This window comes from Medicago sativa, chromosome 8, assembly GCF_051527215.1.
Source record: "Medicago sativa cultivar Bolivia chromosome 8, Bolivia_mono, whole genome shotgun sequence".
Classification (NCBI taxonomy): domain Eukaryota; kingdom Viridiplantae; phylum Streptophyta; class Magnoliopsida; order Fabales; family Fabaceae; genus Medicago; species Medicago sativa.
In genome coordinates, this window is record NC_140756.1 from 92,700,692 (window position 1) to 92,714,944 (window position 14,253).

Below are 14,253 nucleotides of genomic sequence, written 5' to 3' on the forward strand. Positions count from 1 at the left end.
TTTTTTTTTTTTTTTTTAAGATGGTTGTCCCATAAATAGTCATGCAAGTGGCAATAGCGTTGTCAGAACCTGGGACGAGGGGGTTCAAGTGACGAAGCTAGTACATATTTTAAACTCAACATGAGATCGATTCGCTAAGCCTTCTAATAAAATGTGACGAATTATTAATAAAATTCATCAATTTTTTTGGCTACCATGGTATTGGTACGGAGTTTTCACTGCCACTTAACAATGATTAATCTCCGTCGAAAAACCTGTGTGACACACAATGTGGTTCTCCCCTTCCAATAAGATTTTCTCCATACACAAAAGTCAGTAATCAAATTCCTAACCACATGCTTAAGGAATTCAAGTCCCTTATCACATGAACCAATCAATTATTGGTATCAATTTTAAATTATATCATTTTTAATTATGTCAATTTAATAAATTGAGTTAAAATTGAACAAAATTGGTTAAACATAATTCAGATTTACGAACAATGCCAAATACTTTTTGGATTAAAATGATCAAACCGAAGCTAGGAGGGTGCAAAAAGAAAAATCCGAATTTCATAAGGTCTTGTCATGTGAAAATCTTCGACCAAAAAAAAAAAAGAAAAGAAAAAATCAGCATTGCGGTTCCTTGTTCCTGTCTTCTACCTCGCGCCGTTACAGGAAGTAGAGAGCTTTAGCTTTTTTGGTATCCCATGCTAATCAATTTATCAAATTAGAGGGCTTTAGCTTTGTTCCTTTCTTCGAAAATTAGGGTTTGTGAAGCAATCACCTAAACCCAGTCACTATGCTAAACCCAAATTCTCGACGACTAGCTCAAACAGCAATTTCCATCGCTAAGCACCTCTCCACAAGTAATAATTACTTTTTATGCTCTCACATGCTAATTAATGACCTTAATCATCGTTTTTAATCTTTCTTTCTGTGTTTCACAGGGAATTATACTAGAAGCGCCCCAAATTATCATTGCCTCCAACCTTCGGTTAGTCTGTTATTTGTTTTTTTTTTCCTTTCTTTCTATTAATCAGTACTCATAATTTTGATTTTCATTTTGCTATAGTATCCCAGTGTTGTTTATTTTTACCTGAAATTGTAATTTCAACATTCAATTGCTGTTTGGTAAAAAAAAAATAAAATCGATTGCTGTTAATTTTAATTATTTCAAACAGATAACTGCTACAAATTGAATCCGTGGTAAAACTAACCTTTGGTAAACCAGTGCTGCGTAATTTCAACAAATCACTATTGTTCAAGGATATCCTATTTAATACAATGTGTGCCAAATTGTGGCTATTGCGGCCCTATAGTGTAGTAGAATTCAAACAAACCACTGCTTTTGCGATTGACAACACGGCCAAACAAAATAATCCATGAAACTTGAAGTCTTCTATCAATTTTGGTATGGAATTTTAAGATGGAAGAACAGAGTTAACAGTGAGAAAAGAGGAGAAATTAGAGAACTGAATATTGCAAATTGTAATTATTGACATTTTAATAATGGCAATTTGGTGGGAAAATGTTTGGAATTCATATATTTTAGAATATGTAGATATATTTACATGAATATAATTGCACATGCTCCTGGATTACTGGAGAAATAGTTTTATTAAAATTTTACTTTCTTATGATATTGACTTATGCTTATCATATATTTTAGAATATGTAGATATATTTACATGAATATAATTGCACATGCTCCTGGATTACTGGAGAAATAGTTTTATTAAAATTTTACTTTCTTATGATATTGACTTATGCTTATCTTTGTTTCACTCGTGTGACATTTTTTGTTTATTGTTATGTGTTTACAGTTTCAACAGAATGGATTGACTAATTTATACAAGGGAGCCATGTTTAAAAAACATAATTTCCTGTCAACAACGACATCTAACAACACTGCTGAGAGTGAGAGTGAAGAAAAAGAAACGTAAGTTTTCTTTTTGTTTGAGATGACAAATTTTGTGAGAGTATAAAAACACAGTTATGGTTGTGTGCATAGTTTACAACTTATAGTTTTGGATGCAGAAGTGATGTTCATAATCTAGATCAATAATTTCTCCATTAATTTTTTTTGAGGTTTCTGGCACAGTAGCACTTAAGAAAAGTCACTGCATAGGTTTACAACATGGTAAATTTTTTGTTATATTTTGACACACCAAAGATGGACTTTGCCTAATTAATTATAAACTGGCGATTTCTTATTTCTAGCTAGGCATATTTGATCATTGGACAAGAGATCACAAGCGTTACAAACTGAACCTTTTCTCTTACTGTTAAGTTTTAACCTAGATAGGTGGTTGTTGAGACTTGAGAGTAGCAATATATTACTAGTTACTACACTACATGCGTTCATCATACTAGAGCATATTCAATACTGAGTCTCAACAAACTTGAAAGACTTGATAACAGTGTTATGAACTATGAAGTTGTTCGATATGACTAATTTTCAGAGGCATTTGAGAGGTTGTAAATGCTAGGAATGTTTTGTCACACAAGTATTGGGGTCTGGCACTTTGGTTTCCCATGACATGCATGTTAGCATCCCAATTTTCTAGATTCAGCGCTCTCAGCCACGGGGTTGTGATATCTGGGCAGGAGTTAGGTTGATTCTAGAATCCAACACTTAAAACCAAAATGGAAACAATAGCAATCTTTGAGCATAAGTTGTTGCTGCTGTCTCTTATATCTGAAATGATTTCCATTGCATGTCTCACGTCCAATGTTGAGAATCCTCGTAAGTATCAAATCCCCAAGTGGCCTTTAACTGATTGTGACCTTTGAACGTTAACCTTGCTCATGATAAATTATGCAATTAACGTTGTACCTTTTCCATGTATTCTATTTGATGTCAGTTGTGCATCTAGTGAGTGTGACTGATCAAATGACTAGTTAAATATAGATTGGAGTAGTAGCATTTTTGGTTAAGTGCATCAGGGCACCATATCTTCATTTTAGAAAACATTATTTGTCATTTTTCTGATATGCTCCTTACTCTTCAAGACAACATTATGCAGGATATCTGTCACTTTTGTTGATAAGGATGGTGAGGAAAAGCTTATAAAAGTCCCTATTGGAATGTCTATGCTAGAAGCTGCTCATGAAAATGACATTGAACTTGAAGGTATGAACTTAATGTATGGTTTTTACTCTTTCGTCTCTAAATTGATGGTCTTGTGGATACATCTCTGGTTCTTGATATATGGTTTGTGTTTGATAGAGCACACTTAATATTTCATCAATCTAATTACAGTGGTATCATCAATGTAAAATCTTTCATTCTTACTACCTGTTGTGTTGCCTTCTTAATGATAGATACATCAGTCCTTTTCTCGTGCCACTGTTAAAATAACCGTAACTGTTAATACCGACAGTTAGAAACTTGTTTTCTTTGCTTGAAATGATATATGAACCACTGTTAAGCCTGGGTTTACTATAATTATAAACACCGCAATAGTTAGAGACGTAAAATAACGCGTCGATTTAAGCATTGAAGATGTCTATGTTTAACACTTCCATGTCACCAGCGTATATTTTGGATTCTTTGCAATAGAGCTTAATTAATCTACGACCCAAGAAACAATCTGATGAAGTGTTGTTGTCATATATGCCAAATGGATATGGAATTTCTTTATCTCCACAAGTGTGACTGCAGTTATTTGCTGCAACTGTTGTTCCTACCAGTACTACCACCATGGTTAATGCAGCAACCATTAACACATACACTTGCTTCCCATTCATCACTTTCATTCACAAATCAACAAGAGTGAGAGTTGATAGATAGAGAGGATCAAGCCTTTGTAAAGTTTTGTTTTTTTTGTTGAGAAAACAAGCCTTTGTAAAGTGAAAACTATTAATGGTGGTAATACTTAGATTGATAGAGTTGACATTTTTTTTTTTTTGAAGGACTCTACCATATGTAGTGACATATATTAGCATGATCGATTAATATTTAATTATAATAGTACCAAGAAAATTTCTAGGAACTTAGCTGCTTGTCTCTTCCTAGTGAGATCATTTTTTGTTTGAAAGACACAGTTATAGTCCTTCTTAATGATAGATACATCAGTCCTTTTCTCGTGCCACATTTTTTATCGGCATTAGGAGATTGTGTTAGTTCATGTCAATTTGCATTTCCAGTTTCCTCCTATCAAATATTAATTTCTTACTTGACGTTATTGCAGGAGCATGTGAGGGCTCACTTGCGTGTTCAACTTGCCATGTTATAGTCATGGTACAACATGGGTGATATATGGTGTAAATTGCTGTTTGAGATTAATTTTATTATTTTCCTGAAGTGCTGTTTTCAACTTGCAGGATGTAGAATATTACAATAAATTAGAAGATCCTACTGACGAGGAAAATGACATGTTGGATCTAGCTTTCGGGCTTTGTGAAACGTGGGTTAACTTGGAGTTTAATTTTCATGTTCTATTTATGTTCCTCCCAAATTCTTCGTTGACTAATTTTAAGAGTTATGCAGATCACGTCTCGGTTGCCAAGTAATCGCTACACGCGAACTTGATGGAGTTCGTTTAGCTCTTCCTGCTGCCACTCGCAATTTTGCTGTTGATGGTTACGTGCCGAAACCACACTAGTTATCCCTAGAAGTTTTTTGTGTGTAATGCAAAGAATGCGGCTATCTCAGTTTTGTAGCTTCACACCGAGTTAGATAAATGAGCTTTTATTGATCTTAGGCATTTTTTGGTACCGAGTAATCATGATTGCCAAGCTCTTCTGTATGACAGACTAGAGAGATCATGGTGGAATTTCGACGATACAATTGCTTACCAATAAACTACTTGTACTGTATTATTTTATTATTGTACCAGTGTGTGAAACACTTTCTGACCCTAAATAAATGAAAGATGACAAGAAAGCAGGCTAGAGTATTTGGACGTTCTTGTATTCAAGAATATTGATTCAAAACAACCTATAGTTTTACTTTATTATACTTGTTTTGTTTCCACATGGTTTGGAGTTAAATTTGTCTAAGAAAGTAAGTTTCAGGAAAGCCACTATAAGTGACCACTCTTTGGAAGGATGTTACGCTTGAAGTATCTTAGTATGTCATTCCCCGTGATTTTTTGCCAATAAAGACAACAAACAGGTATTTGAGTTGCCTGATGTTGAAAAAGGTTTCATGAGGTCCATTCTCCACCAAGCAAAGGGTCATGAGAGTATGAATGAAATATGCTGACTTAATGAAGGGATAAGTCATCGTTCATGCCTTTCGTTAAAGATTTCTATCGTAATAATTTTGCATCACTCAACTTTTAGGCGACAAAATAAGTAAAATGACGAAGAATAACAGATGAGCGTTATTGAGGGGGAAAAGGAAGAGTAAGTGGTGGTCAGTAAGCATAAGTTTTAATAATTTGATCAAATGATACGTATCAAAGTTATGAGAATGACAACTAAATTGAATTATTATGTTAACACAATTGTAGCTTCTTAAGAAAAAAAAAATCTTCAAGAGAGGGTTGTTAAGGTTATATACAATTGTCACATACGGATAATTTCAGCTTAAAAGTCAAATTTAACTTTTTTATTTTTTATAAAATTGCAATTTTTCACTGCGCAAAGTAAATGACATAGAAGACAGTTGAGGTTAGAGAGTAGGGGAAAGATGGTACAAGAGATGATGGAGTTTCACACATAAGTGTAGGGCAAGTGGCCTCACTATATTTTTATTTTTAGTACCACTACATATATATAGAATTTCCTCATTCACTAAATATTTGGTCAATTTGAGAAATTTATGGGCAAGTGGCCTCACTATATTTTTATTTTTAGTACCACTACATATATATAGAATTTCCTCATTCACTAAATATTTGGTCAATTTGAGAAATTTATTTATTTGTTTCTTTTTATATAAATCTATTTAACTATTAGCCGAATTCTCGATTAACTCTCATCTTCAACAACACTCTCCAGGTTTAACTTTGATTGAATGATTATTTTGCTGAGATTACCTCTCATTTTCAAGCCATTTATTTTGATTTTTTTTTTTGTTTTGTTTTTGTAATACATGTATAGTTGTTGCTCCAAGTTTCTAGTTTTACTGACATATAGGTGGTGTCTTTAACCCATATTCAATTGGCTGGTTATAATTGAAATGAATTACTACTGGTATGTTTTAAAACAGGAATTGGGATGCAGCTTAGACTTTAGTAGATGATCTGTAAAAACCTGCATGAGATGCAGTTCAAACGTGGACCAAATGCATAAATGTTCAGGAAGTGGCTGAATGCATAAATGTTGCTGAGAAAACAAAACAATAACTGTGTACAGTGCAGATAAAACAGTGTGCTGAAAATGAATTGAGGATGGGCCTTTTGGTCCCTGTTGGTCAAGAAACAAAGATAAAGTATGAAATACGTAGGATTAATCAAACGGATGATATGTGAACAGTAGAAACAGACAACAGCAGGTGAAGGAGTTAAATCCCTCAATGAAAAGCCAATGACAGATTACATTACTCATGAATATTGCTATTGAATGCTCTCTGCAAATCCCAACGAATACCCCAACCCCCACCTGTCCCACAACTATTAAATGTAAAGAAAGTTTCCTTTCCCACTAGTTACTCCATTTTTGTATATTCATGTCAACTATTTCCAAGAGCAACACAACCAGGACATGCTTAATTGGTTCAGATGAATTTATTACTTGTATAAACTTCAATTCACGGAATTTGCATTAGTATATCTACATTTCCCCTTATGGATTCATATCTTAATTACTAGTACTCACCCTCTTATTGACTTTCAATTTAATTGATGTTCACTTCTTTGAAATCATGTTACCAACTTTCAGTATTGCTAATTTATGTTTCAAAAAAAAATCCACAATAGTGAATTCTTATTGCTTAATCTATTCAACACCAAACAAAATAGTCTTAGTGGTTAGAGCTAACACTTTTTAAATATACAGAAGTAGATTGTCCGAGATTCGAACTCCAACCCTGCATATAAATATATAATATGCAGTATCTCTACAATAGGTAATTCTATTGTAGAGAAAAATATTAGGTGGCTATGAAAACGTCATCCCTTTCTTAAAATTCTGTGGCTCAAATATGATAATATGTAGTTTTAAAATAAGTGAATTTTATAATATACAATATATAGAGTTATTTGTGCAACCCGTTTTATTTTTTTTAGGTGTTGGATTGGAAATGTTATGTGTTTATTAAGAGCACCCACATCCATGCCACTCTACATGGGTGATATAAATGGGTCCCACGTAATACTTTATATTACTTCACACTTTCCAATTATTTAAACCACTCAACTACATTTTCTAAATATCCATACCACTCTTACAAAACTTACAATGGGTCCCATTAATCTTACAATATATTCCAAAACTTACAATGGGTCCCATTGATTTATAGTTTACATGATATTGTTTAATTGATTTATATCAAAAAAAATGTGTGAGAAAGAGAAAGACACGGTGGTAGAGTTTGGAACCGGTTGCCAAGAAAAGATACCAACTGTTGTGCAATTATCCATGCCTTCCTGACACAGTAGCAACACGTGGACTTTGATAGCCAAAAGACACCACCGATAATGGTGCTCTAAGTAGCAACATTTTAAAACTATAAAATGAGTGATGTATGCACATAAGACCTATTACGGCATCTAAAATGGAGAGTTCCATTGTGGACGATCTAAGTGCATATTTTAAGAAAATCAATAGTAGACCCTTACATTGTAAAAAGAATTTTTTGTAGTTTTTTTGAATTTAAATACACAATTTTTGTTTTGGATAATAAACATACAACTTTTTTGTTTGGTTGAAGAGAAACAAGGAAGAGAGAAAGTGATAAGAGAGAAATAGAGAAGAGAGAACAAGTTTCTTTAGTTTGGAATGGAGAGAAAAAGGAGAGAGAGATACAAAAGTGGTGGGACCCATTGCTTTTAGCAATCTTCGCTCATTAGGGAAGAAATGAAGGGAGAAAGGCCACATTTTTTAAATTTCCAATTTTGCCCTTTTCTTCTAATTTTGTCTTGTTGTGCTTATTGTTTTCTTTTTTATTTTGACAATTGCTTTTTGCTTTGTTTCATGCTCAGTACGTACTGTTTGCTAACCACATATCAGCTATCTATTCATTTGATCAATTTTTTTTTTTTTGGAATTTTCATTTCATCTAATAATAGTTTATTAGTATAAAACAAATATGTTAACAATTTAATCGACCAATAAATTGCTTATATCTTATAACAAATTTTTTGACATATATCTAAAGAAGTTAAATTTGATTAGATATAATAGTTTAATTAATTACCTTAAATTGATAAAAAAATAGTTTAAATAATCTAATTATACCAATTAGATTTTATAAAATTTATTTATAAGGTTTTTTAATTGAGGGGTATTTTAGTACTTTTGAAAGTAATCAACACTTCTCTCTCTTCTATTTCTCTTCAATCTCTCTTCTCCCAAACAATACATCAAATCTACTCTATTTCTCATCAACTTCTCTCTTTCCATACTCTCTCTCACCTCTTTCTCTCTTCTCATTTTCTTCTCACAACCAAACACACCCGGGTAAGAGATAATGTTACTCTTTACAAAATTGACAATGCTTATATCTTCTTAACATAATTTTTTTTCACTATTGGCTTACAAATCAATATTACTCCATCAAAAACTTGTGCTACGTTAAATCAACGTATTCATACAAACATTAGAATTACGAGTCAAAATACATACGTATCACATAATTATACCTCATAAATGTCTAATCTAATCTTTATATAATACAAAAGCATACTCCTATGAGGGATAGTACACGTGGCACCTTAGTATTGCCTTGCATTTAATGTTATTTTTATTGCAGTATTTCAAATATTTGAATTTCAAATGGATTGAATAAAAAAACTATGATTTTGGTCTTGAGATCGTGACAATTATTGTTGGTCGAATAAGGAGTCAAAATTTGGGATCTAATGTAGGAAAGTTACTGAAATTTTTTATAGCCTCATTAATGATTCAATATGTCACATACTCATTATTTACAAGAATCCATTGGCGCACCCCTCACCGAAGTTTTCATTTCAACAACTCATGGTTACTTGAACCTGATCTAGCTCATATAGTGAAAGAAAATTGGAGCTATTATCCTTCAAATAATATTGTTGCCAAGCTAAGCTACTGCATTGAGGATATAAAATCTTGGAGTAAGTCAAACCATCCACACTTTCACAGTCGTATCCAGCAGCTACGCGAACGTATCGCTGAAGCTCGCAATTCTCTAACTGATTCAGATGGGTCGCAACTTCTGGAACTCCAAAATGATCTTGCCAATTTACTTCTACAAGAAGAAAGTTACTGGAGACAACGCTCAAAAGTCTATTGGTTGAGAGATGGTGACACCAATAGTAAATTTTTCCATTGCCAAGCCACTGCACGTCGCAAGAAAAATATAATTAGCAAACTGCGGCATCAAAATGGAAGTTGGCTCAATTCACATGAAGAGATGAGTGCACATGTCTATGGTTATTTCTCCAACATTTTTCAGGCAGTTCAAGGGGACCACCAAATTGTAACATCACGTATTCAGCCATGTGTTACAAGTAATGACAATGAGATCCTCACAAAGCCATTCTTATTTGAAGAATTTAAGGACGCAATTTTCAGCATGCACCCTGACAAATCACCGGGTCCAGACGGCCTCAATCCAGGATTTTATCAATTCTTTTGGGAGGACATCGGTGATGAGCTTTTCACAGCAGCATGTTCTTGGCTTGACGCAGGTTCTTTTCCGTCTTGTCTTAATGACACTAATATTATACTTGCTCCAAAAGGAGACCATCCAGAGACGATAAAAGACCTTCGCCCAATCTCCTTATGTAATGTGCTTTATAAAATTATATCCAAAGTTCTGGCAAACCGTCTTCGTCCCCTTATCGCTAAATTCATTTCTCCGGAGCAAGCCGCTTTTATTCCAAAACGGTCTATCATGGATAATGCCTTATCAGCTTTTGAAATCCTCCATTATATGAGGTGTAAACGCAAAGGTAAATTAGGAGAGGTGGCCTTGAAGCTTGATATCTCAAAGGCTTTCGATAGCGTTAGTTGGAGTTACCTTCAAGCGGTCATGAGAAAATTGGGCTTCTGTGATCGTTGGATATCTTGGATGATGATGTGCATCACGTCGGTTAACTATCACGTTCTCTTCAATGGCGATCGTATAGGTCCGATCACTCCGGAAAGGGGCCTCAGACAAGGTTGTCCTTTGTCTCCTTATTTATATATTATCTGTGCCGAAGGCCTCTCAGCTTTAATGAAGCATCACGAGCGAATGGGTAAGATTCATGGCGCCCGCGTTTGTCGTTCAGCTCCGTCTATCAGCCATCTCCTTTTTGCAGACGATAGCTTCATTTTCTGTAAAGCTACCATTGACGAAGCAACTAGCCTAAAGGATATTCTTCTAAGTTATGAAGCCGCTTCAGGACAAGCATTGAACTTCGGTAAGTCCGCTATAGCTTTCAGCCACAACACGGCTCCTGAAACAATCACCGCAATTATTAATTGTTTGGGAGTAACAAGGAATATTGGTGACAGCAAATACCTTGGCCTTCCATCCCTAGTTGGCAGGAGCAAGAAAGCTATTTTTAATTATATTAAAGACAGAATTTGGAAAAATTGCCAGGCTTGGAGTGCAAGATCTTTATCTAGAGCGGGTAAAGAGGTGCTTATTAAATCTGTTGCCCAAGCTATTCCCTCCTATTGTATGGGCGCGTTCCTTATTCCTTCCTCTTTGTGTGAAGAATTAGAGAGAATTATGAACTCTTTTTATTGGGGCTCAAAGAAGAATGGTAGCCGTGGCATTAATTGGATGAGGTGGGATAAACTTACCATGCACAAATCCTTGGGTGGTTTAGGCTTTCGCAACTTGGAAGCTTTCAACCTTTCTATGCTCGGAAAGCAAGGATGGAAACTCCTAAATGACCCTAACTCCTTACTGACACGCATTCTCAAAGCTAAATATTTCCCTAGACGGGATTTCTTGGAAGCTAGTATTGGCCACAATCCAAGTTATACGTGGAGGAGCATATGGAGTTCTCAGAACCTTCTAAAGCTGGGTTATAGGTGGAAGATTGGAGATGGCACTCAGATTAATGTATGGTCTGCTCCTTGGATACGATCTCTTCCCGGGCTGAAACCATCCACGCCACCACCACCAAATATGGAGGACCTCACGGTTAGAGACTTAATGAATACTGACATGTTATCTTGGAATTCTAATATGATACACAACATATTCTCCAGTCACGATGCCACTGCTATTCTGAATTTACCTCTGCACGCGCGTAATTTTGTTGATATTCGCGTTTGGCAACACTCTGTGGATGGATTGTACACTGTCAAGACTGCATACCATAGCTGTATGTCTCTTGCTGCAGAATCTCAGCCAGCAGCCGCTCACCGTAACTGGAATCTGATCTGGAAGCAACAGATTCCACACAAAGTACGCTCATTTCTATGGCGGCTAGCTCACACATGTCTCCCTATACGTACGAATCTTGCTAAAAAGGGGATTCCTTGTCCGGATGCTTGTGTAACTTGTGAGGTTATGGCTGAAACTCACGTTCACACTTTCTTTCTCTGTCCCAAGGCTTCGAGTTGTTGGGAATTAGCGCAGCTCAACAACATCATCGCTGATCTGATATATAATACTAGTGATTTTACCGCACTTCTGTTTGATTTCTTTGACAGGTTATCTGTTCAACAACAATCTTTGGCCTCCATGATTCTTTGGAGCATTTGGAAGGGTCGTAACTCTAAACTTTGGGAAGGATCTGACACACCTCCTTCAATCATTGTTCAAAGAGCCAAAGATTCACTCCATGAGTGGCGCTGTATGCAAAGAGCAAGGCAACCGGGTCAGGGTACATACATCGAAGCCAAGTGGATGAAACCACTGCCACCATCTATGAAGTGTAACGTCGATTGCGCACTTTTTAATAATAACACTATTACCGGCTATGGCTTTTGCATTCGTGATTCATCAGGCCATTTAATGTTGGGAATGTCCGACTACGCATTCTTCTCCTCTTCACCAGCTGAAGCTGAGGCATTGGGGTTGTTAGAAGCAATAAAACTTATTGTTGCACGTGGTTTTCCATCTGTTATATTTGAGTCAGACTGCAAGCTTGTTGTAGAGGCGGTTAACTCTTCACAAGTTCCCCAGAATGAATTTGGAGATATTATTAGTAGTTGTCAGGATTTGTTGTCATCTAACAGTCAATTCACTGTCAGTTATGTCAGGAGGCAAGCAAATAAGGTTGCACACTCTATAGCTAGAGCATCCTTATCTCACCCTAGCCCCTATATTTTCGATCATGTACCCTCTTATTTGTACCCTTTAATTATTAATGATATGACTTAGTTTTGCCTTTGCTCAAAAAAAAAAGAATTCCTTATTAGATTTTTTATACTGTCAACCTTTCCAGCGTATAAAACAATAATCAAAAGTTTTGTAATTTAATTTTTTTTATTAATTTAGTACATAGTATAAACTTTTGCTTTTTTTATTTTGCTAATAATTATAAACATCTTATTTTGATTTTGGAAATGAATTGCATACTTATTTTAATTTATACACACGTTCATGTATACTTTGCATTTAATTGATATTTGTACTAAATTATTTAATTGGATTTGTGCATTTATTTTGTCTAAAAAACAGATATCATAATGCTTTTCAATTACCATTTTATTTTTTTTTCTAGAATTTAATTGATTCAAATGATTTCTGGTCTATTTATTTTGATAAAAAAATTTTGGATCCTAAAAATATGCCATATCCTATAATTTATTTTATTAATTATTTTTATTTTTTGACGAAATTATTAATTATTATATGATCATGTTATGATTAGTCTCATTTTATTTATTATATAAAGATCACTCCCAAAAAAAAGAAAAAAAAGAACAAAAACACATAAACATTTAATGGAATATCAATTGTCTCATTTTCGGTATCGAAACATTAATTATTGATTTCCTTTGATTAGGTCTTTTCCATCATATCTCTATTGCCCTTACGACCTTATTTTACTATAAATATAACCTCCCATTGTAAACATTTTTCACAGAATATCGATCTTGCTTCTACCAATTTCTCTTTTTCTTGCACAACATTAATTATTGATTTCCTTTGATTAGATCTTTTCCATCATATCTCTATTGCCCTTACGACCTTATTTTACTATAAATATAATTTCCCATTGTAAACATTTTTCACAGAATATTGATCTTGCTTTTACCAATTTCTCTTTTTCTTGCACACTTTTTTGAAGAGCCACATGAAAAGCAACTTCTTTTTCTTGCACACTATTTCAATCCATTTTTGTGCTATTGATTTTTTTTTTTTGTATTTTTCGTTTATGTTATTTTGGTTGTAATTATAAACTAATTCAATCCTTTTTTTTTTTGAAGGAAAACTAATTCAATCCTTTAAAATTTATGTTTGTGCGACATTTGATTATATATGCATTTTATGATACCTTTTGCTTTCAATTTTGCTATGGATCTGTAATTTAAATCATAATTATAAACTAATTCAATCCTTTAAAATTTATGTTTGTGCGACATTTGATTATATCTGCATTTTATGATACCTTTTGCTTTCAATTTTGCTATGGATCTGTAATTTAAATCATTTGGTTATGGATATATTATAATGTATTTTCTTTAGTTTTTCTCATGCAAAAGAGGGACATTTTTTTTTTGTCTTAAATACATTTTTACTTCCCTCATTTAAGAAAAATATTTCTTGCACACCATTTCAATCGATTTTTGTGCTATCGATTTTGTTTATTTTTTTGTATTTTTTGTTAATGTTGTTTTGGTTGTAATTATGAATTAATTCAATCCTTTAAAATTTAGGTTTGTGCGACATTTGATTATATCTATATTTTTTCTCATGCAAAAGAGGGACGTATACTCTTTTTTTTTTTTTTTTGCCTAAATACATTTTTGCTTCCCTTATTTAAGAAAAATAATAGAGTTTTGGTCCCTCTATTTTGAAAATTGGTTTTTTATCTCCCTATTTTACCATTTTTTTTTTACAAAGTCTCCCTGATTTACGTTTTTCTTTTTTAAAATTTTGGTCCTTCGTCTAATCTTTTTTTCCATTTTATGGTGTAACTTATTCATTTATGTATTATCCAAAAATAATAGTAAGCATGGATTCTTTCATTTGGCCGTTTTCAAATATTTTACTCAATGTTATGTTATT

General features: G+C 33.8%; 1 protein-coding gene across 1 annotated transcript; it reads left to right on the top strand.

Moving 5' to 3' along the window:
- The first annotated feature begins 19 nt into the window (after positions 1–19).
- LOC146903391 (uncharacterized) lies at positions 20–4,959 on the top strand. Its single transcript, XM_085731312.1, has 7 exons — positions 20–847; positions 929–975; positions 1,805–1,920; positions 3,008–3,114; positions 4,175–4,224; positions 4,308–4,390; positions 4,474–4,959. The coding sequence occupies exons 1-7, from the start codon at positions 781–783 to the stop codon at positions 4,586–4,588; spliced, it is 585 nt and encodes a 194-aa protein (XP_085587438.1). The 5' UTR covers positions 20–780; the 3' UTR covers positions 4,589–4,959.
- The last annotated feature ends 9,294 nt before the right edge of the window (positions 4,960–14,253 follow it).